The following is a 24,807-nucleotide window of genomic DNA, read 5'->3' as shown; positions in this document are numbered from 1 at the left end:
GACACACACACTGGACACAGGCAGACCTGGCTGTCCAGAGAGGACAGGCTCAGTGACCACAGCCTGGACACACACACTGGACACAGGCAGACCTGGCTGCCCAGAGAGGACAGGCTGTGCTCCCACTGCCAGCGGGGAGAAACAGAGACAGAGGTGCACTTCCTACTGCACTGGGACAGATACTCTGGGATTAGAGAAACATTCTTCCCTAAACTCAGAAATCTAGTCCCAGAGTTCCCACACCTGCCAGAATCACAACAGGTCCCAATCCTACTGGGAGAGGGAGGAGGGAACTCAGTTGAACTGGCAGCCCAGTATGTGATCTCCTGTCACAGCCTGAGGAACAGTGAGTCTGTCTCCCAATAATGCTCCAGCCGCCTACAGAATATGTCAATATTTTATAATATGTCTTTGTTGTAAATGTCTGTAATATGTCTGTAGATTTTATTTTACTTCTATTTTTGTTTTGTTTCATGTAAATATCATTACTTTCATTTGCTTTGGCAACACTGATTGTACCCATCGGTCATGCTAATAAAGCACCTTGAATTGAATTGAATTGACAGGCAGTCACACTCTGAGAGAGAGAGACAGACAGTCACACACTCTGAGAGAGAGACAGGCAGTCACACTCTGAGAGAGACAGACAGTCACACACTGAGAGAGAGAGACAGACAGTCACACTCTGAGAGAGAGACAGGCAGTCACACTCTGAGAGAGACAGACAGTCACACTCTGAGAGAGAGACAGGCAGTCACACACACTGAGAGAGAGACAGACAGTCACACTCTGAGAGAGAGACAGGCAGTCACACACTCTGAGAGAGAGACAGGCAGTCACACTCTGAGAGAGACAGACAGTCACACTCTGAGAGAGAGACAGGCAGTCACACACACTGAGAGAGAGACAGGCAGTCACACTCTGAGAGAGAGAGAGACAGGCAGTCACACACACTGAGAGAGAGACAGGCAGTCACACTCTGAGAGAGAGAGAGACAGGCAGTCACACACTCTGAGAGAGAGACAGGCAGTCACACTCTGAGAGAGAGACAGGCAGTCACACACACTGACGTGGGAACTGTGGAGTGAAGTCCACGCTGATGGGCTCCTGCAGGGCGGCGTGGGCGACCCGGCAGGAGAAGTTCTGGCGGGCGTCGGCGGCGCCGGGGGTCCAGCGCAGCTCGCCGGCCGCGCGGTAGGTCCCGTCCGGGCGGCGGGCGGCCGGCGGGCTCTGGGGCGCCCCCAGCGGGCGGCCGGCCCGCAGCCAGGAGAACAGGATGGGCGCCGGGTGGAAGCCCTCGGCCTCACAGCTGACCGTGCTCTCCCGGCCCTCCAGCACCAGCGCGGACGGCACGCGGACAAGGGGGCGCGCTGCGGGGGGGAACACAGGCGTCTGACTGTCCGGCTCGGGGCTGGCCCGGAGCTCCAGGAGGAACGCCGGGAAGACTTCGAGGTGCCGTGGAATGTGGAGTGTATCACACACCACGTGATCCAGGGTCCATCCCGGGCTCCCAGTGCCTTCCTGCTGGTTCCCCTGCCCTCCCACCTCCAGCAGGTTAGTGAAGCCTACACTGATCTGAGACGTTGCTCCAGTGGGATATCTGCAAATTCCCTCCATCCCTCTCTCCCCTCTCTCTCTCCCCTCTCTCTCCCCTCTCTCTCTCCTCTCTCTCTCCTCTCTCTCCTCTCTCCGCTCTCCCCTCTCTCTCTCACCTTTCTCTCCCCTCTCTCCTCTCTCACCTCTCTCTCCTGCTCCTCTCTCTCCCCTCTCTCTCACCTCTCTCTCCTGCTCCTCTCTCTCCCCTATCTCTCTCCCCTATCTCTCTCCCCTCTCTCTCACCTCTCCTGCTCCTCTCTCTCTCCTCTCTCTCCCCTCTCTCCCCTCTCTCTCTCTCTCTCCTCTCTCTCTCCTCTCCCCTGTCTCTCTCTTACCCAGCACGAGCAGTGTGGTGTTGGCCGTGACCTCAGTCCCTGTGCCGTTGGATACGGTGCACTGGTACTCCCCCTGGTGGAGGATGGAGGTGTTGCGCAGTGTCAGTGAGGCGTTGCCGTCTCGCAGCTCGGTCTCCCCCGCCAGGCTCCAGCCCAGGGTGCTGACGTTGCCCTCCGAGCCGAACGACGCCAAGACCGTCCCGTTCCGGGACCAGGACACCCCCAGGCCGGGGAGCCCCTCGCCCGCCTCAGAGCCCCCTCCCAGCCCAGAGAAGGAGCAGGGGAGGAGGGAGGGGGAATGGAGGAACCCCCAGACTTCTGGGGGAGCCGTGACGTTGAGAGAGAGAGCTGTGGACACAGAGAGAGCGAGACGCCTAACAAATCCCATCAGGAATTCTCAAAACAGCTTCCGAGCCTGCTGGAGCAGCTGCCCAGTGTGTGATCTCCTGTCCCAGCCTGAGGAGCAGACAGTGAGCCTGTCTCTCAATAATAATAATACAGTGTGTGATCTCCTGTCCCAGCCTGAGGAACAGACAGTGAGCCTGTCTCTCAATAATAATAATACAGTGTGTGATCTCCTGTCCCAGCCTGAGGAACAGACAGTGAGCCTGTCTCTCAGTAATAATAATACAGTGTGTGATCTCCTGTCCCAGCCTGAGGAACAGACAGTGAGCCCGTCTCTCAATAATAATAATACAGTGTGTGATCTCCTGTCCCAGCCTGAGGAACAGACAGTGAGCCTGTCTCTCAATAATAATAACACAGTGTGTGATCTTCTGTCCCAGCCTGAGGAGCAGACAGTGAGCCTGTCTCTCAATAATAATAATACAGTGTGTGATCTCCTGTCCCAGCCTGAGGAACAGACAGTGAGCCTGTCTCTCAATAATAATAATACAGTGTGTGATCTCCTGTCCCAGCCCGAGGAACAGACAGTGAGCCTGTCTCTCAATAATAATAATACAGTGTGTGATCTCCTGTCCCAGCCTGAGGAACAGTGAGCCTGTCTCTCAATAATAATAATACAGTGTGTGATCTCCTGTCCCAGCCTGAGGAGCAGACAGTGAGCCCGTCTCTCAATAATAATAATACAGTGTGTGATCTCCTGTCCCAGCCTGAGGAACAGACAGTGAGCCCGTCTCTCAATAATAATAATACAGTGTGTGATCTCCTGTCCCAGCCTGAGGAACAGACAGTGAGCCCGTCTCTCAATAATAATAATACAGTGTGTGATCTCCTGTCCCAGCCTGAGGAACAGACAGTGAGCCTGTCTCTCAATAATAATAATACAGTGTGTGATCTCCTGTCCCAGCCTGAGGAACAGACAGTGAGCCTGTCTCTCAATAATAATAATACAGTGTGTGATCTCCTGTCCCAGCCTGAGGAACAGTGAGCCTGTCTCTCAATAATAATAATACAGTGTGTGATCTCCTGTCCCAGCCTGAGGAACAGACAGTGAGTCTGTCTCTCAATAATAATAATACAGTGTGTGATCTCCTGTCCCAGCCTGAGGAGCAGACAGTGAGCCCGTCTCTCAATAATAATAATACAGTGTGTGATCTCCTGTCCCAGCCTGAGGAACAGACAGTGAGCCCGTCTCTCAATAATAATAATACAGTGTGTGATCTCCTGTCCCAGCCTGAGGAACAGACAGTGAGCCCGTCTCTCAATAATAATAATACAGTGTGTGATCTCCTGTCCCAGCCTGAGGAACAGACAGTGAGCCCGTCTCTCAATAATAATAATACAGTGTGTGATCTCCTGTCCCAGCCTGAGGAGCAGACAGTGAGCCTGTCTCTCAATAATAATAATACAGTGTGTGATCTCCTGTCCCAGCCTGAGGAACAGACAGTGAGTCTGTCTCTCAATAATAATAATACAGTGTGTGATCTCCTGTCCCAGCCTGAGGAACAGACAGTGAGCCTGTCTCTCAATAATAATAATAATACAGTGTGTGATCTCCTGTCCCAGCTCGAGGAACAGTGAGTCTGTCTCTCAATAATAATAATACAGTGTGTGATCTCCTGTCCCAGCCTGAGGAACAGACAGTGAGCCTGTCTCTCAATAATAATAATACAGTGTGTGATCTCCTGTCCCAGCCTGAGGAACAGACAGTGAGCCTGTCTCTCAATAATAATAATACAGTGTGTGATCTCCTGTCCCAGCCTGAGGAACAGTGAGCCTGTCTCTCAATAATAATAATACAGTGTGTGATCTCCTGTCCCAGCCTGAGGAACAGACAGTGAGTCTGTCTCTCAATAATAATAATACAGTGTGTGATCTCCTGTCCCAGCCTGAGGAACAGACAGTGAGCCCGTCTCTCAATAATAATAATACAGTGTGTGATCTCCTGTCCCAGCCTGAGGAACAGACAGTGAGCCCGTCTCTCAATAATAATAATACAGTGTGTGATCTCCTGTCCCAGCCTGAGGAACAGACAGTGAGCCTGTCTCTCAATAATAATAATACAGTGTGTGATCTCCTGTCCCAGCCTGAGGAACAGACAGTGAGCCTGTCTCTCAATAATAATAATACAGTGTGTGATCTCCTGTCCCAGCCTGAAGAGCAGACAGTGAGCCTGTCTCTCAATAATAATAATACAGTGTGTGATCTCCTGTCCCAGCCTGAGGAACAGACAGTGAGCCTGTCTCTCAATAATAATAATACAGTGTGTGATCTCCTGTCCCAGCCTGAGGAACAGACAGTGAGCCTGTCTCTCAATAATAATAACACAGTGTGTGATCTTCTGTCCCAGCCTGAGGAGCAGACAGTGAGCCTGTCTCTCAATAATAATAATACAGTGTGTGATCTCCTGTCCCAGCCTGAGGAACAGACAGTGAGCCTGTCTCTCAATAATAATAATACAGTGTGTGATCTCCTGTCCCAGCCTGAGGAACAGACAGTGAGCCTGTCTCTCAATAATAATAATACAGTGTGTGATCTCCTGTCCCAGCCTGAGGAACAGTGAGCCTGTCTCTCAATAATAATAATACAGTGTGTGATCTCCTGTCCCAGCCTGAGGAACAGACAGTGAGTCTGTCTCTCAATAATAATAATACAGTGTGTGATCTCCTGTCCCAGCCTGAGGAGCAGACAGTGAGCCTGTCTCTCAATAATAATAATACAGTGTGTGATCTCCTGTCCCAGCCTGAGGAACAGACAGTGAGCCCGTCTCTCAATAATAATAATACAGTGTGTGATCTCCTGTCCCAGCCTGAGGAGCAGACAGTGAGCCTGTCTCTCAATAATAATAATACAGTGTGTGATCTCCTGTCCCAGCCTGAGGAACAGACAGTGAGCCTGTCTCTCAATAATAATAATACAGTGTGTGATCTCCTGTCCCAGCCTGAGGAACAGACAGTGAGTCTGTCTCTCAATAATAATAATACAGTGTGTGATCTCCTGTCCCAGCCTGAGGAACAGACAGTGAGCCTGTCTCTCAATAATAATAATAATACAGTGTGTGATCTCCTGTCCCAGCTCGAGGAACAGTGAGTCTGTCTCTCAATAATAATAATACAGTGTGTGATCTCCTGTCCCAGCCTGAGGAACAGACAGTGAGCCTGTCTCTCAATAATAATAATACAGTGTGTGATCTCCTGTCCCAGCCTGAGGAACAGACAGTGAGCCCGTCTCTCAATAATAATAATAATACAGTGTGTGATCTCCTGTCCCAGCCTGAGGAACAGACAGTGAGCCTGTCCCTCAATAATAATAATAATACAGTGTGTGATCTCCTGTCCCAGCCTGAGGAACAAACGGTGTTACATATTTTTATTGTACATTTCCATAAATATTCTGTTCATTGTTTCTGCTTTGGCACCACTGTAGCTCATAGGTCATGCCAATAAAGCTCTTTAGTCTGTTATTCATCTCACCTCTGAACAAGAGAGTGCAGTTAATAATTAGCAGCTCCTAATGTAACCCTGTAATACATTAACTCTGCCCAGCAGTAGCCCAGCACTGCAGCAGCAACACAGCTGCCTGAGGCTACTAGTGCCAGTGAGACAGGCTGTGTGAGAGAGTACAGGCTCAGTGACCACAGCCTGGCCATAGAAACTGGGCGACACAGGCAGACCTGGCTGTCCAGAGAGGACAGGCTCAGTGACCACAGCCTGGACACACACACTGGACACAGGCAGACCTGGCTGTCCAGAGAGGACAGGCTCAGTGACCACAGCCTGGACACACACACTGGACACAGGCAGACCTGGCTGTCCAGAGAGGACAGGCTCAGTGACCACAGCCTGGACACACACACTGGACACAGGCAGACCTGGCTGTCCAGAGAGGACAGGCTCAGTGACCACAGCCTGGACACACACACTGGACACAGGCAGACCTGGCTGTCCAGAGAGGACAGGCTGTGCTCCCACTGCCAGCGGGGAGAAATAGAGACAGAGGTGCACTTCCTACTGCACTGGGACAGATACTCTGGGATTAGAGAAACAGTCTTCCCTAAACTCAGAAATCTAGTCCCAGAGTTCCCACACCTGCCAGAATCACAACGGGTCCCAATCCTACTGGGAGAGGGAGGAGGGAACTCAGTTGAACTGGCAGCCCAGTATGTGATCTCCTGTCACAGCCTGAGGAACAGGGAGTCTGTCTCCCAATAATGCTCCAGCCGCCTACAGAATATGTCAATATTTTATAATATGTCTCTGTTGTAAATGTCTGTAATATGTCTGTAGATTTTATTTTACTTCTATTTTTTGTTTTGTTCCATGTTAATTTTATTATTTTTATTTGCTTTGGCAACACTGATTGTACCCATCGGTCATGCTAATAAAGCACCTGGAACTGAATTGAATTGAGTGAGACAGGCAGTGTGTCAGAGTGAGACAAGCAGTGAGAGACAGTGACAGGCGGTGTGAGAGAGCAAGACAGGCTGTGTGTCAAAGTGAGACAGGTAATTATCATTACCCAAAGGGTTGTGGGAGTGTGGAACAGGCTGGATGAGGTTCTGAGATCTATTTTCTAATAACTAAAATAACAGGCCAGATGAGTCGAATGGCCTCCTTTCATTTGCAGCCAGTCTTATGTATCTATTAGGTGCAGTTGCTCCTCCAAGCCTGTGGGGGGCAGTGTGAATCTGTATGAATGTCAGCCCTGAGCTCTGCTGAAGCCCAGCGGTGAGACTCTGAGGGGCTTCACTGTCTGGATTCAGAGACACAGAGGAGTCTGACTGCAGCTCCTCTCTCCTGCAGGTGACATCAGGCATCAGGTGCAGCTGGTCCTCCAGGCCTGTGGGGGGCAGTGTGACCCTGACTGTGTGTGAGAGTCAGTGTCTGGGCCTGTGGGGGGCAGTGTGACCCTGACTGTGTGTGAGAGTCAGTGTCTGGGCCTGTGGGGGGCAGTGTGACCCTGACTGTGTGTGAGAGTCAGTGTCTGGGGTGGGGGGTCAGTGTGACCCTGACTGTGTGTGAGAGTCAGTGTCTGGGCCTGTGGGGGGCAGTGTGACCCTGACTGTGTGTGAGAGTCAGTGTCTGGCGTGGGGGGCAGTGTGACCCTGACTGTGTGTGAGAGTCAGTGTCTGGGCCTGTGGGGGTCAGTGTGACCCTGACTGTGTGTGAGAGTCAGTGTCTGGGCCTGTGGGGGGCAGTGTGACCCTGACTGTGTGTGTGAATCAGGGTCTGGGGTGGGGGGTCAGTGTGACCCTGACTGTGTGTGAGAGTCAGTGTCTGGGCCTGTGGGGGGCAGTGTGACCCTGACTGTGTGTGTGAGTCAGTGTCTGGGCCTGTGGGGGGCAGTGTGACCCTGACTGTGTGTGAGAGTCAGTTTCCGGGCCTGTGGGGGGCAGTGTGACCTTGACTGTGTGTGAGAGTCAGTGTCTGGGGTGGGGGGTCAGTGTGACCCTGACTGTGTGTGAGAGTCAGTGTCTAGGATGGGGGGTCAGACTGCAGCCCCTACAGACTCAGCCCTGAGCTCTGCTGGAGCCCAGCGGTGAGACTCTGAGGGGCTTCACTGTCTGGACTCAGAGACACAGAGGAGTCTGACTGCAGCTCCTCTCTCCTGCAGGTGACATCAGGCATCAGGTGCAGCTGGTCCTCCAGGCCTGTGGGGGGCAGTGTGACCCTGACTGTGTGTGAGAGTCAGTGTCTGGGGTGGGGGGTCAGTGTGACCCTGACTGTGTGTGAGAGTCAGTGTCTGGGCCTGTGGGGGGCAGTGTGACCCTGACTGTGTGTGAGAGTCAGTGTCTGGGCCTGTGGGGGGCAGTGTGACCCTGACTGTGTGTGTGAATCAGGGTCTGGGGTGAAGGGGGAGGCTGCAGTCCCTCCAGCAGGGCACAGGCGAACGTGGCGACTTCCTGGGGCCCCAAGGCCACCTGGGGGGGGGCCCTCATTGTGCAACACAACGTGTTTTTTAATCAGCACATAAAAATATAGGTGTAAAAAAATTCCCTAAAGAGTCTCTTTCTAGTGCTGCTGTGGATCATCCTAATGGAAGCCCAGGCAAGAAAGTGATTGAGAACATCATGTTTCTGAAGCACAGGAAAGGAGAGAGGGCTCAGCAATCTCAGAACAGAGACACGCCTGATCAAGTCACTGTAATAATGCACAATAATAATGTAATAACATAGTATTCCGTTTGGTTTTGATCCTGTCTGATCCATGTAACTAGCAAACAGTATACCTGTCCTACAGGCAGGGCTGTGAGATTATACTACAGGCTCAGCGCAGGGCTGTGAGATTATCCTACAGGCTCAGTGCAGGGCTGTGAGATTATCCTACAGGCTCAGCGCAGGGCTGTGAGATTATCCTACAGGCTCAATCCAGGGCTGTGAGATTATCCTACAGGCTCAGCGCAGGGCTGTGAGATTATCCTACAGGCTCAGTCCAGGGCTGAGAGATTATCCTACAGGCTCAGCGCAGGGCTGTGAGATTATCCTACAGGCTCAGCGCAGGCGTGTGAGATTATCCTACAGGCTCAGTGCAGGGCTGTGAGATTATCCTACAGGCTCAGTCCAGGGCTGTGAGATTATCCTACAGGCTCAGCGCAGGGCTGTGAGATTATCCTACAGGCTCAGTGCAGGGCTGTGAGATTATCCTACAGGCTCAGCGCAGGGCTGTGAGATTATCCTATAGGCTCAGTCCAGGGCTGTGAGATTATCCTACAGGCTCAGCGCAGGGGTGTGAGATTATCCTACAGGCTCAGTGCAGGGCTGTGAGATTATCCTACAGGCTCAGTCCAGGGCTGTGAGATTATCCTACAGGCTCAGCGCAGGGCTGTGAGATTATCCTACAGGCTCAGTGCAGGGCTGTGAGATTATCCTACAGGCTCAGTCCAGGGCTGTGAGATTATCCTACAGGCTCACAGTAGCCGCAGGAGAGACCCAGAGGCCAGCCTGGACAGTGCGATGAGTAATGGGACTTACTTACTGGCAAAAATTTACAGATGAATAATGATACACAGTAAGTAGGTAAATATTTGGAGTTTAACATTGGGATGGAAACTGTTTCATGTTTTTGAGTGTTTGATCTGTCACATTGTTTAAAATCCCGTCGCACCCACAGTGACTGATGAGCTGAGGAGCCTGAGAGAGTCAGGGCCTGAGCAGTCACACACACACCAACCCCACTGAGCACGTCTGGGATCAACTCGCCCATCGCTGTACAACACAGAGCCTGAGAGAGTCAGGGCCTGACCAGTCACATACACACACCAGCCCCACTGAGCACGTCTGGGATCAACTCGCCCATCCCTGTACAACACAGAGCCTGAGAGAGTCAGGGCCTGACCAGTCACACACACACACACACACCAGCCCCACTGAGCACGTCTGGGATCAACTCGCCCATCGCTGTACAACACAGAGCCTGAGAGAGTCAGGGCCTGACCAGTCACACACACACACACCAGCCCCACTGAGCACGTCTGGGATCAACTCGCCCATCCCTGTACAACACAGAGCCTGAGAGAGTCAGGGCCTGACCAGTCACACACACACACCAGCCCCACTGAGCACGTCTGGGATCAACTCGTCCATCCCTGAACAACACAGAGCCTGAGAGAGTCAGGGCCTGACCAGTCACACACACACACCAGCCCCACTGAGTACGTCTGGGATCAACTCGCCCATCCCTGTACAACACAGAGCCTGAGAGAGTCAGGGCCTGACCAGTCACACACACACCAGCCCGAGAGAGGTGATGCAAGGAGCATGAGTGATCATACAGTACATATACAGTACAGTGTAAAGCAATAATCACCCTATACAGTACTGTGTTTTGTTATATAGACTATATATAACTATATAGACTATATACACTAGAGTGTATGATTCTATATAGTACAGAACAGTTTATCATAACAGCTACTGTATACAGTACAATGTATTAGTGTATATTGTATGTTAAGTATTATAATAGTAACTGTATGCAGTACTCTATTATTGTGTATAGCACAAAACTGTGTTTAGTAATAGCTATTGTATATGGCACAGTGCTGTATTATTATTGTATATGGTACAGAACAGTGTATAGTAATACCTACTGTAAACAGCACAGTGCATTTCTGTAAATGGTACATTATATAACCCAAATAGCAATAGTGGAATGTATTACTATTGTAGGGCAGCATAATATATAGTTATATACCTACAGTGTGGGGTATGATTGTTTATAGTCCAGAACAGTGTACTATAACAGTTGCCATACACAGTACAGTGTATTTCAATAGTTACTGCACACAGCATGGTGTATTTGTGTAAACAGTACATTATATAAGTCATATAGCAACAGCACAGTGTGTCACTGTGTATTGTACAGGAGAGTGTATTGTGTATAAACAGTACATTATATAACTCATATAGCAACAGCACAGTGTGTCACTGTGTATTGTACAGGAGAGTGTATTGTATATAAACAGTACATTATATAGCTAATATAGCAACAGCACAGTGTGTCACTGTGTATTGTACAGGAGAGTGTATTGTGTATAAACAGTACATTATATAATTCATATAGCAACAGCACAGTGTGTCACTGTGTATTGTACAGGAGAATGTATTTGTGTAAACAGTACATTATATAACTCATATAGCAACAGCACAGTGTGTCACTGTGTATTGTACAGGAGAGTGTATTGTATATTGCCATACAGTGTGGGCTATGAATGTATATAGCACAGAACAGTGTAATATAAGAGTTGCCACACACAGTACAGTGTCTGATTGTATACAGTACAGTGCATTTTTGAATAAAGCAGAGTGTAATCAAACAGTTACTGCACACAGCACAGTGTACTATAATACTCACTGTACACTGTGACACGGTGCAATGTGATCACACTGACGTCTGCACACAGGACACAGGATGCAGGACGCAGGAAGCAGGACACTGGACACTGTGACACTGTGACACGGTGCAATGTGATCACACTGACGTCTGCACGCAGGACGCAGGACGCAGGACGCAGGACACTGGACACTGGACACTGGACACTGGACACAGCACGCAGGACACTGGACGCAGAACACAGCACGCAGGACGCAGGACGCAGGACACAGCACGCAAGACGCAGGCTTGATTCTTCACTCGGTTATCAGTTTAAACTGCGCTCCCACAGACAGAGTAAACACTGCGGTATCGCAGCCCCAGCTTGAAAAGCTACCGTACCGCAGAACTCCGAACCGGCACGCGCGCCGTGACCCAGCACCTGAGCACACAGGGGGGCTCAGCCCCGGCGCGGGCGAGAGCGGGGGGCTCACCTGGGCGCAGCAGGGCCAGGAGGAGCAGAGCACGGAGGACAGGCCAGGCCATCGTGCCTCCCGTCTCACCCAGAGCAGAGAGGAAACTGAGGCTGAGATTACAGCCGGGCTCTCAGGGAGAGAGGGAGGAGTCACTACTGTACATTAACACTGCACTGAGAGAGAGAGGGGGGTTCATACACACACTGACTGGACACTCCAGTACATTAACACTGCACTGAGAGAGAGAGGGGTTAATACACACACACTGACTGGACACTCCAGTACATTAACACTGCACTGAGAGAGAGAGGGGGGTTCATACACACACTGACTGGACACTCCAGTACATTAACACTGCACTGAGAGAGAGAGGGGTTCATACACACACACTGACTGGACACTCCAGTACATTAACACTGCACTGAGAGAGAGAGGGGTTAATACACACACTGACTGGACACTCCAGTACATTAACATTGCACTGAGAGAGAGAGAGGGGTTAATACACACACTGACTGGACACTCCAGTACATTAACACTGCACTGAGAGAGAGAGGGGTTAATACACACACTGACTGGACACTCCAGTACATTAACATTGCACTGAGAGAGAGAGAGGGGTTAATACACACACTGACTGGACACTCCAGTACATTAACACTGCACTGAGAGAGAGGGGTTAATACACACACACTGACTGGACACTCCAGTACATTAACACTGCACTGAGAGAGAGAGAGGGGTTAATACACACACACTGACTGGACACTCCAGTATATGAACACTGACCTGAGAGAGAGAGAGGGGTTAATACAGATGGAGTGAGAGAGAACCTTTATTTCTCTGGTTATGATCCTGCGCGTGTTTCTGGTGTGGGTGGCGGGTGGTAATGATTAACAGGAGAGAGAGGCGTGTCTCACTCCGGTGGCACACCTGATGGCAGCCCTCTGTCTGGGCAGCAGCGCGCCGAGAGCACAGACGAACCACAGACATGCAGCTCAGCTCCTCCAGTGAAACAGGACACAACGCACGCGCTCAAACAGCAGCGAGAGACACGCGTGACGAAACAAGCCGAGAGGAAGTCGAGGGGTCTGGGACATGTCACCATCCCCATCCCTCCTCTAGGGGGCGCTCCGGTCCTCTCCGATTTCCCCTGGTGACGTGCCCCTGCCCCCAGGCCTGCCCCTCCCGCTGTTCCGGGCTCAGCACTGGGAAGACCCGCCTGCCAGCAGCTCCAGGAGAGCCCCGACGGCACAGGGTTCACCCCGACTTCACCCTGACCCCTGAGTCCGGGGCTCGCAGCGCCTGGTTTGAGTCCCTGTCCCTGCCCCGGATCCCGTTCCGGATCGGAACCCGTCTGTCTCGGATGGATCCCCCGGCTCCTGTTTCAATAAGTTTGAAACATTTATTTTCATTCTCTAGGAATCTGAAAAGTGCAAAAGCAAGTGAACATTTGTTCTATGTCAAAAATAATCTTCTTATATAATTTCCTTCATCATCTCTGGCGGTTAATTGTTTTTTTTTCTGATTGTGTCTTTTTTTCTCTTGTACTGGTTTCTGCTCCTCTAGTTGTAGTTGTATCTGTAAATTCTTTAAACACTGAATCATTTAAAAAAAACAACGAAACCAGCCCTGCTCAGCCTCCTCCACCTCATCATGACAGCTGGCTGTTTCCCAGTGGCCTGGAACCAAGGACTGATCACGCCCATCTGTAAGAGTGGAGACAGACTCCATCCCAACAACTACCGGGCATCTGTGTGAACAGTAACCTGGGGAAGGTATTCTGCAGTATTCTGAACACACGAATACCGGCCTTCCTTACTGAACACAGTGTCCTGAGCAAGAGTCAGATTGGCTTCTTGCCAGATCACCGCACATCTGATCACATTTACACCCTACACACACTGATAGACAAACACGTCCACCAGAAACACAAAGGAAACATTTTTGCCTGCTTTGTCGATTTCGAAAAAGCATTTGACTCGATTTGGTGTGAAGGACTCTTTTACAAAGCCCTCCAAAGTGGTGCAGAAGACAAACTCCACAACGTCAATGTGCTCAGAGAACACATCCCAATCAGATCTTATGATGTTGGCACAGCTTTGCACCACATGCATATTATATTTGGAAGAACAAAGATAAAATAATAATAATAATATTAATAATAATAATAATTGCTGACACTTATATAGCGCTTTTCTGAACACTCCACTCAAAGCGCTTTAAAGGTCATGGGGATCCCCTCCACCCCCACCAGTGTGCAGCCCCACCTGGATGATGCACCAGTACACTCACCACACACCAGCTCTCAGTGGGAAGGAGAGCAGAGGGAAGCCAGTTCAGAGAGGGGGGTTATTAGGAGGCCATGATTGGTAAGGGCCAATGGGAAATTTGGCCAGGACACCCCTACTCTTTTCGAGAAACACCTTGGGATTTTTAATGACCACAGAGAGTCAGGACCTCGTTTTTACGTCTCATCCGAAGGACGGCGCCTGTTTTACACTATAGTGTCCCCATCACTATACTGGGGCATCAGGACCCACACAGAGCGCAGGGAGATAGCGCCCCCTGCTGGCCCCACTCACACCTCTCCCATGAGTCTCCCCTCCAGGTACTGGCCAGGCTCCCCCTGCTGGGCTCCAGTGGGCTGGGAGCTGGGTGAGAGCGCCCCCTGCTGGGCTCCAGTGGGCTGGGAGCTGGGTGAGAGCACCCCCTGCTGGCCCCACTCACCCCTCTCCCAGGAGTCTCCCCTCCAGGTACTGGCCAGGCTCCCCCTGCTGGGCTCCAGTGGGCTGGGAGCTGGGAGAGAGCGCCCCCTGCTGGCCCCACTCACACCTCTCCCAGGAGTCTCCCCTCCAGGTACTGTCCAGGCTCCCCCTGCTGGGCTCCAGTGGGCTGGGAGCTGGGTGAGAGCGCCCCCTGCTGGCCCCACTCACACCTCTCCCAGGAGTCTCCCCTCCAGGTACTGGCCAGGCTCCCCCTGCTGGGCTCCAGTGGGCTGGGAGCTGGGAGAGAGCGCCCCCTGCTGGGCTCCAGTGGGCTGGGAGCTGGGAGAGAGCGCCCCCTGCTGGGCTCCAGTGGGCTGCCAGTTGTGAGCTGCAGAGTGACCTGGCTGCTGTCCAGATCAAAACGTGCCAAACCATTGGAAAGAACTAATAATGCAATTGGAGACTTGTCGATTGAGGTAATACGGCACATCTTGAGAGCTACATAGCTCAGTAGCTACGGCGAGCAATGAAGAGATTCGGAGCGCCTAAAAGCTGTTTGTGCAGAGGTACATCCCCTTCTACCCAAACCCATCCAGTCCTGTAGCACTACCCGTTTGGACATAACTTCTACAGAGGAGACAGCTCTAAAGTCAGGACTCCGCGACCCGGCAGTGGTGTTTTGTGGCTGTAAGTGACTGAACACGCGGTCTCAGAAGTGGTGGAAAGACCGACCCCCGACTAACGTCAAGCGTCCGCACGTCAGTACAAGACTTGGACTTGCGAAAGCATTTTTTGCTGAGGGGCAGAATCAGAGAATGTGGGGGCAGGCAGGAGGTGATGTGATGGTCAGGGGTGCTGCAGCAGAACCTTGAACTTGAACTTGAACTTTACTGCCACATGTAACCGGTACTGGTCCAATGGAATTCTTACTGACAGAAAGTCTCTCGATTGTAAAACAAGTGTAAAAAACAAGACAAAGTGCAAACAGTGCATCAGGACAATACAGATACAGACAGTAGACAGTGTGCAAGTCAACATGCAGACAGTTTGAATGTAAACAATACAGACGTGTAAACAGTGCCTGGAGATGTGCGATAGATAAGAAATCACAATGAGGTAGATGGTGATGGTGTAGGTGTGGTCCGAGGGGCCTGGCTCAATGTGTTCGCCAGTCTCACTGCTTGTGGATAGAAGCTATTGAAGAATCTGGTGGTCAGTGTCCGTGTGCTCTTGTATCTCTGGCCTGAGGACAGTGGGGTGAAGAGCTCATGCCCGGGGTGGTGACTGTCCTCTGTGATGGCCAGAACTCTGCCACGGCAGCGGTCCTCATAGAGCTGTTTAATCTCGGTGAGACCGCAGCCGATGATCTTCTGGGCCACATTGACCATTCTCTGCAGTGCCTTTCTCTCTGGAGAAGAGGTGTTGCCGTACCACACGGTGATCCCGTTGGTGAGGACGCTCTCGATGGTGCAGCGGTTGAAGCTCACCAACACAGGTACTGGCATCCCCCATCGCTTGAGGCACCTCAAGATATAAAGGCGCTGCTGAGCCTTCTTCATGATAGAGCCAGTGTTCCCAGTCCAGGTTAGATCTTTAGAGATGTGAATTCCCAAAAACCTAAAGCTGGTGACTGTTTCCACTTCCATTCCATCAATACTGAGTGGGCTGTGAGTGTGTGGCCTGTGTCTCCGAAAGTCCACTATTAGCTCTTTCGTTTTCTTTACGTTCAAGTCCAGGTTATTGCTATGACACCACCTAAGCAGCTGTACGACTTCATCCCTGTAAGTGGACTCGTCATCATCGCTGATCAGTCCTATTATAGTGGTGTCATCAGCAAACTTAATGATGCGGTTGTTGCTGTGTCTTGCTGTGCAGTCGTGAGTAAATAGGCAGTACAACCTTGGACTCAGACAGCAGCCTTGTGGGGTTCCAGTGCTCAGGGTGAGTGGTGTTGATGTTTTATTGCCTATCCGCACCACCTGTGGTCTCTCGCTAAGAAAGTCCAGCAGCCAGTTGCAGACAGAGTTGCACAGACCTAATCCCCTGAGCTTTGTCACCAGTTGACTGGGTATGATGGAATTGAATGCTGAACTGTAGTCCACAAACAGCATTCTCACATACGAGTTCGTAGTGTCCAGGTGTTCCAAGGCTGTATGCTATGGAAGCCCGTTTCCGCCAGGGAGTAAAAAAAAAACGCGCTATGGTATCTCAGAATTCCGACTTAGTATCTCAGAATTGCGACTTAGTAACTCAGAATTGCGACTTAAAATCATTCATAAATCGTACAAGATCTAAAGGCATGGAGAGTTGTATTGTCAAGTGCCCTGATAAAAATCAAATCAATGCAGGTCTACAATAGTTTTGCTCGTTATAATCCCTACACGGTTTGCAAGATGGACACCATTATAGAGGACTTATTTTGTCGTGGTTACACAAACCATGAAATTTTGGTGTTATTGGAGGAATCACACAATGTAAAACTGAGTCTTCGGACCTTGGAAAGAATGCTGTGTAAGAATCAGCTCTGGCGAAGGCGAAACAAGACAGATGAAGAATAAAATAAAGAAAAGACTAGAAAGAAGCATCCACTTTTCCCTGGATCACGATCAGAGATCAAATAAAACGTCTCTCACAAACCACCACAGTAAAAATAAACCCCAAACGAACATAAAATACTGAATATAGTCATGTATCCCTGTATTAAAGGGAGCCGGGTATTAGACTGGCTGGAGCTGGTAACAGAATCAGCGCAGCCTACAAACTACAACTCCCATAACCACCCTGAGCCACTTCCTGTCTGCGTCACAGTCCCTGTTCCTCCTGGCTGTGGTGACGTCAGCGGGTCCCTCCCCGTTCTGGCAGCTTCACAGTCACCGGCGCGCGCAGGAGAGACTCACACGGGATTTCATTTTTAAAAGTTTATTTTCTCAAAATTAGAAAAAAAACACAGCGGGGTTTCCAGAGATATTTACAAGTCAGCAGTACAGCAGGCTGGTGGTGAGGTATATCTCCCTCTCTCGTACATGTTATTTTCCCCCGTTTAATTTTTAAAAATTTAATACAGATGCAGCCATTAAAATGCGCGGGCGATACCGCATTATTTTCCGGTGCGCTGTACGCAGTCTACCGCAAGTTACCGGTAAATACCGCGAGTTACCGGTAAATACCGCTAGCAAAATAATAGTATCCGGAATTTCCGCAAGGTGGAGCTAATAAAGCTCAACCTCTCATGTTTGAGCTGTCGCCATCAAAGTCTTTAACGAAGATATTAATAATAGTATTAATAATGAATGACCTTGGACAAGCTGTAAACTCAAAGTATTGCCCTGGTCCACATTCTTTTTTTCATTGACCGTCTTTGTAAAAGTAACACCACAGCATTTCGCAATCACGCATTTGTTTCCAATCGTGCAAAGTACAGTGATTCACCATGCCTTTCACATGCTCATAAAAGAGATTGATTTAGGAACATAAACATATTACCGTATGCAAACTGTACTGTATACAGTATGTATATGTATATTTAATGTCTTAACTGTGCCCGTTTAAGTATTGAATATTCATATCTAATTTTACCACTGAAGGGAAATCTTAGTGCCTGAGCATAAAAAGAATAGGAGCATACTGCAACGCGTGTGAAGGCCATAAACGATATTAATTTTGGAACATAAACATACAGTATATGGCTGGTCTCGGTACTTTATAGAAAACATACACGAAACATGGTTTCATTATGACCAGAATCGGTCTTGAGATATTTTTAACTTGATTTACAGTATTTGAGAGGTATGTCTTGACACCGATACTACGTAAATACTGCTCACGTATATGTTTCTAGGTTTATATTATGCATTTCATACGGTCAAATTACTTTTGAGCAACTGAGAAGAAGCGCGAAACGGTATGCCCAGGGCGTTTTAGTTTCGTTTTGTGCCGGGACTGCTTTAACTATATCGCCGTGGATTGATTAGAGATGTCAAGTACATACAAGTCATTTTTTAAATGTTGTAGTTCGTCTTGTAAAAATGTTACGAGAACATCATCTGTCAACAATTACACAGGTTCTGTTTCCATATTGCGGATTTTGGTTACGTAATATTATTTTCTAATTTAACTTTGTGAATATATGATTTGGGCAAACAGAGCCGCAAAGAAGTACATTATGGGTTGTTGTTTTTTTTTTGCAGTTTTATCTTGAACAAGCGATGCTTAAACCTTTGTCTGATTCTTGTGAAACTATCCACACGACAGTTACCCACAGTAGGAGTTGACTTCAGTGATGTCACTGATGGGATGTTTCTAAAAATCCATCCTCTGTAAAACGTCTTCTCTAGTTGTCCTGCATATGTATTCGCTAATGAAGCTGTGTGTTCTGAGCCTGGATCTCTGCATTTCTGTACGAACCAGCTTAGAGGGCTAAAGACAGCTTGTGTTTAAATTGAGTGTAAGGCAATTCATGCTTCTAAAGTCATGGTCAGCATTTATTATTGTACTGTGCTGTAAACTTGTTCTGTGCCAAGTCACATTATTTTATAGCGTTTTTATAGCGTTATCAAATCTGGTGGCGCTGTGTGTTAGTTTCCTGACTCCCATGTCACATGGTCTGTGATTGAATTCCATGGAACTACTGTACAGTATCACTTTATTTTTTAACAAACATTTGTTTGAAAAAATGAAACGTTTCCCTTGGTCAGAGATTAAATAAAACCTCACTCGCACCAAACAAATTTATATTTCTAAATATCGCAACATGATCAAATTTAAGTCTTTTTAATAACAATGAATAGTCACCTATGCGTTACAAAATAAACATTTATATTGATTTGAATCGCGTTTTGATTTAAATCGTAAACGCGTGTTTAAATATATGTGTTTAAAGGCGATATACTGTATAAAAGCGCTGATTCTTATGGAGTGTGTTCCGCCGGGGATTCAAAAAAAATTTTTTTTTTAATCGCGTATCTAAGGAAAATTGCAGTATAACTTTGTTCATGCACAAACAGTGGCATGTTACATTATAATTTGGGTGTCTCCTCTTGCCAGAAAGCTCTAAATTGCATTAAACTGCATTAAACTGCGACACTGATCATTCATCTCTAAATAAACTTTATTTTATATAGCGTTTTAGGCCAATAGGTAATTAGATTGCTCATAAACCTAATCGCTTTTTCTACATAAACACAGCGTGATTGCTCTCAGAAAATGCTTTTCCTTTATATTTAGGCTCAGAATTCAACTATAGATCGTATTATTATAAACTTTCTTGGAAAAATGTATTTTATGTAAGCCATGTTTGCTATTAATTCATTTAGGGCTAGAATACGTTCATTGTCTTCCAATCGAGTCAAGTTGACATTGGAAGCCTGCCACACCCGGACTGTTAAACCAACGCATTAGCACGTCAGAGCCCATTGAGGGTATTGAGCCAGTATTGGCTTTAGTATTGGCCATACAGAACATTAAAGTGCCCCTTTTCCATTCAGCGGGTGCCTGAGCCGCTGTGTCCTATCTTCTGACAGTCGCCGTTGTGAATGTCTGTAGAGTGTATCTTATTTTTAGTACTATATTTTTGTATTATATTCCCTATTAATCAAACTCTAAGAGTATGTATCGGCTTGTCAGTCAGGTGTTTTTTCTCTATTTGAATTGTGGTTTACACATCGCACGACTTTAAAAGCTAGAAAGAGGTTTCGATTCACATTAGCTGGCGAGCCTTGTTAACAAAAAAAAACAGACAATACCCAAGGAGGGGGAGGTCAAGCCAGAGAGAGAGTTTTTTACCCTCTGTCTAAAAACCCAAATAGCCCGGGGCAGAGACTCCGGGGGATCATTGCGTGGTACAGAGCGGAGCTCAAGCAATTCTTATGGAATGTGTTTTCTTTCTTCTTTTTTTCAGCATGGAATAAACCTGTTACTTGATTCATAGGGATGCCCGGTTCCGCCGGGGATTCAAAACATTTTTTATTTTTTTTTAATCGGGTATCGAAGGGAATAGGCAGTATAACCCTGTTCATGCACAAACTGTGGCATGTTACATTGATTTGGGTGTCTCCTCTTGCCAGAAAGCTCTAAATTGCATTTTGAGCGCGGTTTTTGACTTTTTTTAAATTGCAATTTGGGCGCGGACAGCACATACAAGGGTTAATGAACTGCGCCAAGAAATTTAAAATAGTATTCTTTAGGTGTGAGGGTAGGAGTGGACCACATCAGGCATAATCAGCAAACCAGGAAAACAAAGAACAGGACAGGTGAGATGTGTATCCAGAAAGCGAGTGATCAGAAAAAGGAAATGGTGTCTTTCCCTGGCATTAGCTCATCGGTAGGTGTAAGTTTACCCTTACTTCGTGCGACTGGAAAAGAATTCGTGATCGGATCAACGAAATGCTTCGTAGAAGGAGGCGCTCTTTTCCTCTAGTCTAACAGTCTGTCCACAAACAAAACATTCCTGTTAGACAAGAGGAATTGAAAAAAACAATTTTGTCAATGGAAACCGGTGTGTGTGTCTCTCTCTGCTGGATGTCCCTCTCACTCTCTGCTGAATGAATAAAAGCATTTTATTAAAAACGCGTTTGCGTTTGTCTGGTATTTACTTTGGTCCCTTTTAACTGTTTTTTGATCTACTGTATTGCTTTGAGATGCCACTTTTAAAGGTGATATGTAAAATAAAGTTTTTTATTATTGTTATAGAGAAACATGATCAGATTTTCCCTGGTTCAGAAAAAAAGATCTAAAGTGCTACACCTAACTTTCTTAATTCGATGTATTTAAAGCAGTGAACTACTGTAGGTGTAACATAACATTCAGAAATACAATCACGTATTTGACAAATAAAAACGATTACAATCTAATCCTTCCACGTTTGATCCCAAAATCCCAAGAAATATAAATCTTGACGGGTAGAAAGCTATGCTGAAAGTTTATTAAGATACTTAGAAGACAAAGATACTGTATCAATTTATGTTGCATTAGCCTGATTATGATTAAAAAACACATATAATTAAACACGCGTTTGCGATTTAAATCAGAACACGATTTAAATCAATATAAATGTTTATATTGTAACGCATACTGTCCAGCCTCCATTTCTCTATAAAAATTTACTCTATTGCACACACACACAATAGAAGCAGGAAGCAGAAGCAGGGACCGTTGTCAGAAGGGAAGAAGGTGACTATTCATTGTTATCAAAAATGACTTAGAATTAATCATGTTGTGATATTTTGAAATATAAAAGTCAATTGATTGTCCATAATATCACTATTCTATTTTTTCGAAGAAATGTTTGTGAAAAGAAAAGTCCAACACCAGCTGGATTTGAACACACAACCCGTGAGTTGGTAAGCAGGCACGTAGACCAGTAGGCTACAGGGGAAGTCGCATGAAGAGGGAGGCGAAACAGCCCTACACAGCCCTGTCGCAGTACACGAATATAATCATACCGTTATTAAATTCTTTAGATACGCGATTCCATATTATATTAGCAGAAAAGTTTAAAACTACCACTTTTTCACACGATATTTCACATGCTAGTTAAATACTTCGATGCTTGAAATGTTTAGGGAGAAATGGAATACCGGTGTGTATTTTTCCTTTAAAGTACCGATTTCTGGAATCTGACTGGCTGACACCCTTCTGAAGTGGTTCCATAAAATCTGGTATACAGAAAAGAAAGCATTGATAAAAAAAAGCCTGGATTCTCATGTATCTCATACAAGTATCTTTTAATACAGTCTTTGCTGTGCTCTTGAGGATCCTTGTGATATTTTGAGCTCTAGTTGAATGATAAGTGTCGCATTTTAAATCATTTTCGTAGTTAGAAATTATGAAACGGCCTGTTAAAAGCAAGGGAGTTTTTATGCCCGTTGAAGTAAAACAAAATGCCTGACAAAGTATGGCTTGGACAGATTCCAAGTGCTTGTACAAATGTGCTAAAGAAATTATACTTTGAGTATACAGCTTGTCCAAAGTCATTCATTATTAATACTATTAGTAATATCTTCGGTAAAGGCTTTGATGCATAAATATTTCTGATAAAGGTAGGTTGTGTACTTTTGTCCAGCTGAGCAATCTTGCTTTCATAAAATATATACGCGATTCAATATTATATTCCCTTTTAATCAAATTCTAAAAGTATGCTTGTTGACTCCGGTATCTCTTTAGTTAAAGACTTCGATGCTTAAAATGTTTAGGGAGAAATGGAATACTGGTGTGTATTTTTTCTTTAAAGTACCAAGACCAGCCATATACTGTATGTTTATGTTCCAAAATTAATATCATTTATGGCCTTCACACGCGTTACAGTATGCTCCTATTCTTTTTATGCTCAGCTACTAAGATTTCCCTTCAGTGGTAAAATTCAATATCTACAACGGGCACAGCAAAGACGTTTACTGTAAGTCTTTCTACGACAGACCAACGGACCACGAGTGCCCCTGTCGGTCAACCAATCACGTACTGCGGTGCCGTGCGTCATCTTGCGTCACAATGCACGACTCCACCTGCGTTACGTGTCTGTAACGCGCACTTTGAATGGCTGCATCTGTATGTGTGGCATATTGATGAGTATGACAAATTAAAACCTTACGGGATATGCATCAACGGGTGCATTGATGGCTTCTCGAGAAAAATGATCTGGTTAGAAGCATACAAAACCAATAATGACCCACAAATTATTGCGGGTTATTTTATAGACGCTGTCTATAACAACAACGGTCTTCCACAAAGAGTACGACTTGATCATGGAACCGAAAACACCCACGTTGCTGTAATGCAAAGGTTTCTGCGCGAAATGAATGAGGATAGCACAGAATGTGTCACTCTTGGCCCAAGCACTGGGAATCAGAGAATTGAACGCTGGTGGGCTACACTAAGAGCACAGTGCAGTCACTTTTGGATGGACCATTTTGAACAGCTGAGAGAAGATGGGCATTTTGTTGACACCTTCATCGACAAATCACTCATTCAGTTTTGCTTACAAAACACCATACAAGTAAATGTAACATACCTGTCATTACAGATTTTGATATGAATAGTAAAACATAAAATTCTACTATTTCTACTAGATCTCTTCTTTGAGTTCCATAAAGTGATTTAACAAACCTTATTTCAAAACAATTGATTTCTATTGTGTAGGAGGAGCTCAATGAAGTGCTGACTGCCTGGAATAATCACAGAATAAGGCCGACCCACAACCCTCGCGCTCCCAGTGGACGACCTTCAGTGATGTATGCTGCCCCTAGTTTATATGGCGCACAGAACTATTTGCAGGCAGTTGACCAAATCAAAGTCGATATCTGTCAAGAAGACTGTTGTGTAAAGGACTACCCCCGTGATGAGGATGTCTTCCATCTTTGTGTTGAACTGATGGCTGAACACAACCTTGCAATGCCAGATGATGTGTTTGAAATCACTGACCTTTACTTAAGACTACGTGAAATGGTCCTCAATGGGCTGGACCTTGAGTAGGAATAGGGGACTTTGCACTCTCTGGATAAGATAAACTGCTTACAAATGTGGGATCTAGGTATAAGGGTGTTTTGTTTTTCTCAAATGCCACAGCATTTGATGTTACACATTAAAAGTGGTAAAGATGTTACCACTTTTAATGTGTTGTCTTTAGATCTGATTTAACATTGAGTGTGAAATAGGATGAAACAAGGAACAAATGAAAGTAAATGTGCCAAAAGATGCAAACAGAGTAAACAATCTTTAATGGACTATAGATAATGTTCACACATAAAAGCAACCCAACTTTGATTTGACAATAACATTATCTAACATTATATGAAATGTTTGACAATAACATTACCTCACTTCTCTCATTTCCTTTCACCAAATGCAATGTAAATACAGTACAAATAATATTCACTAAACGCAAGGCATTTGAACTCATCTGCAATCTTGACGTTTCATAAAAATGTCAGACAAAATCCACAAATAGCCAAACTAGTCAAACACAAATAAACAAATTCAGATTCTGCAAAGTTACCGCGACCCCAAGAAACATCTAACTGAAGAGTTAATGACAAAGATTCATTCTAAATCAAGTTCTGACCAAAGTGAGCACTTAGAATTCATCTTTGCCATGAACTGTCCAGTTATTGTGCAAATAAACTCTGCTGCCATATTGTGACTAAATTACATACAACGCAAAAGTTGTAACATTTTTAGACACTACATGGCACCAGAGTTCATTGGCACAAAAGTGCTTGGTAGCTAAGAGAATGCACATCGCTCAAAAAAGAACTTTTATTAAACTGCATCACCATATTTTTTTTTAAGGTGAAAAAACATCCATTAGTTTATCACTCAATATACTGCATGAACAATCAGTCTAAAAGAACTTCTTGTACCAAAATGACAAAAATAAAAGTGCAATTTAACCTGAGACTTTTTAATTTCTTCAGTGAAATTATGAACATTCTATCATAAGTACACTCAAAACTCAGTATATCTTATATGCTTATATGTGTAAAGGTAC

General features: G+C 46.6%; 1 protein-coding gene across 1 annotated transcript in view; it reads right to left on the bottom strand.

The window, feature by feature from the left end:
• LOC148834046 (uncharacterized) overlaps positions 1 to 11,695 on the bottom strand; it is a 38,792-nt gene extending 27,097 nt beyond the window's left edge. Inside the window, exons 1-3 of the mRNA XM_088917532.1 lie at positions 11,638 to 11,695; positions 1,932 to 2,279; positions 1,071 to 1,370 (exon numbers count right to left, since the gene is read on the bottom strand). Coding sequence (XP_088773658.1) covers positions 1,071 to 1,370; positions 1,932 to 2,279; positions 11,638 to 11,689 — 700 coding nt within the window. The 5' untranslated portion in view covers positions 11,690 to 11,695. The remainder of the gene's footprint in view (positions 1 to 1,070; positions 1,371 to 1,931; positions 2,280 to 11,637) is intronic.
• Between the last annotated feature and the right edge of the window lie 13,112 nt (positions 11,696 to 24,807).

Source organism: Atractosteus spatula, chromosome 5 (assembly GCF_055471065.1).
Source record: "Atractosteus spatula isolate fAtrSpa1 chromosome 5, fAtrSpa1.hap1, whole genome shotgun sequence".
Lineage (NCBI taxonomy): Eukaryota > Metazoa > Chordata > Actinopteri > Semionotiformes > Lepisosteidae > Atractosteus > Atractosteus spatula.
Note: the sequence above shows the minus strand (reverse complement) of the source record. Positions and strands in the feature narration are given on the sequence as shown.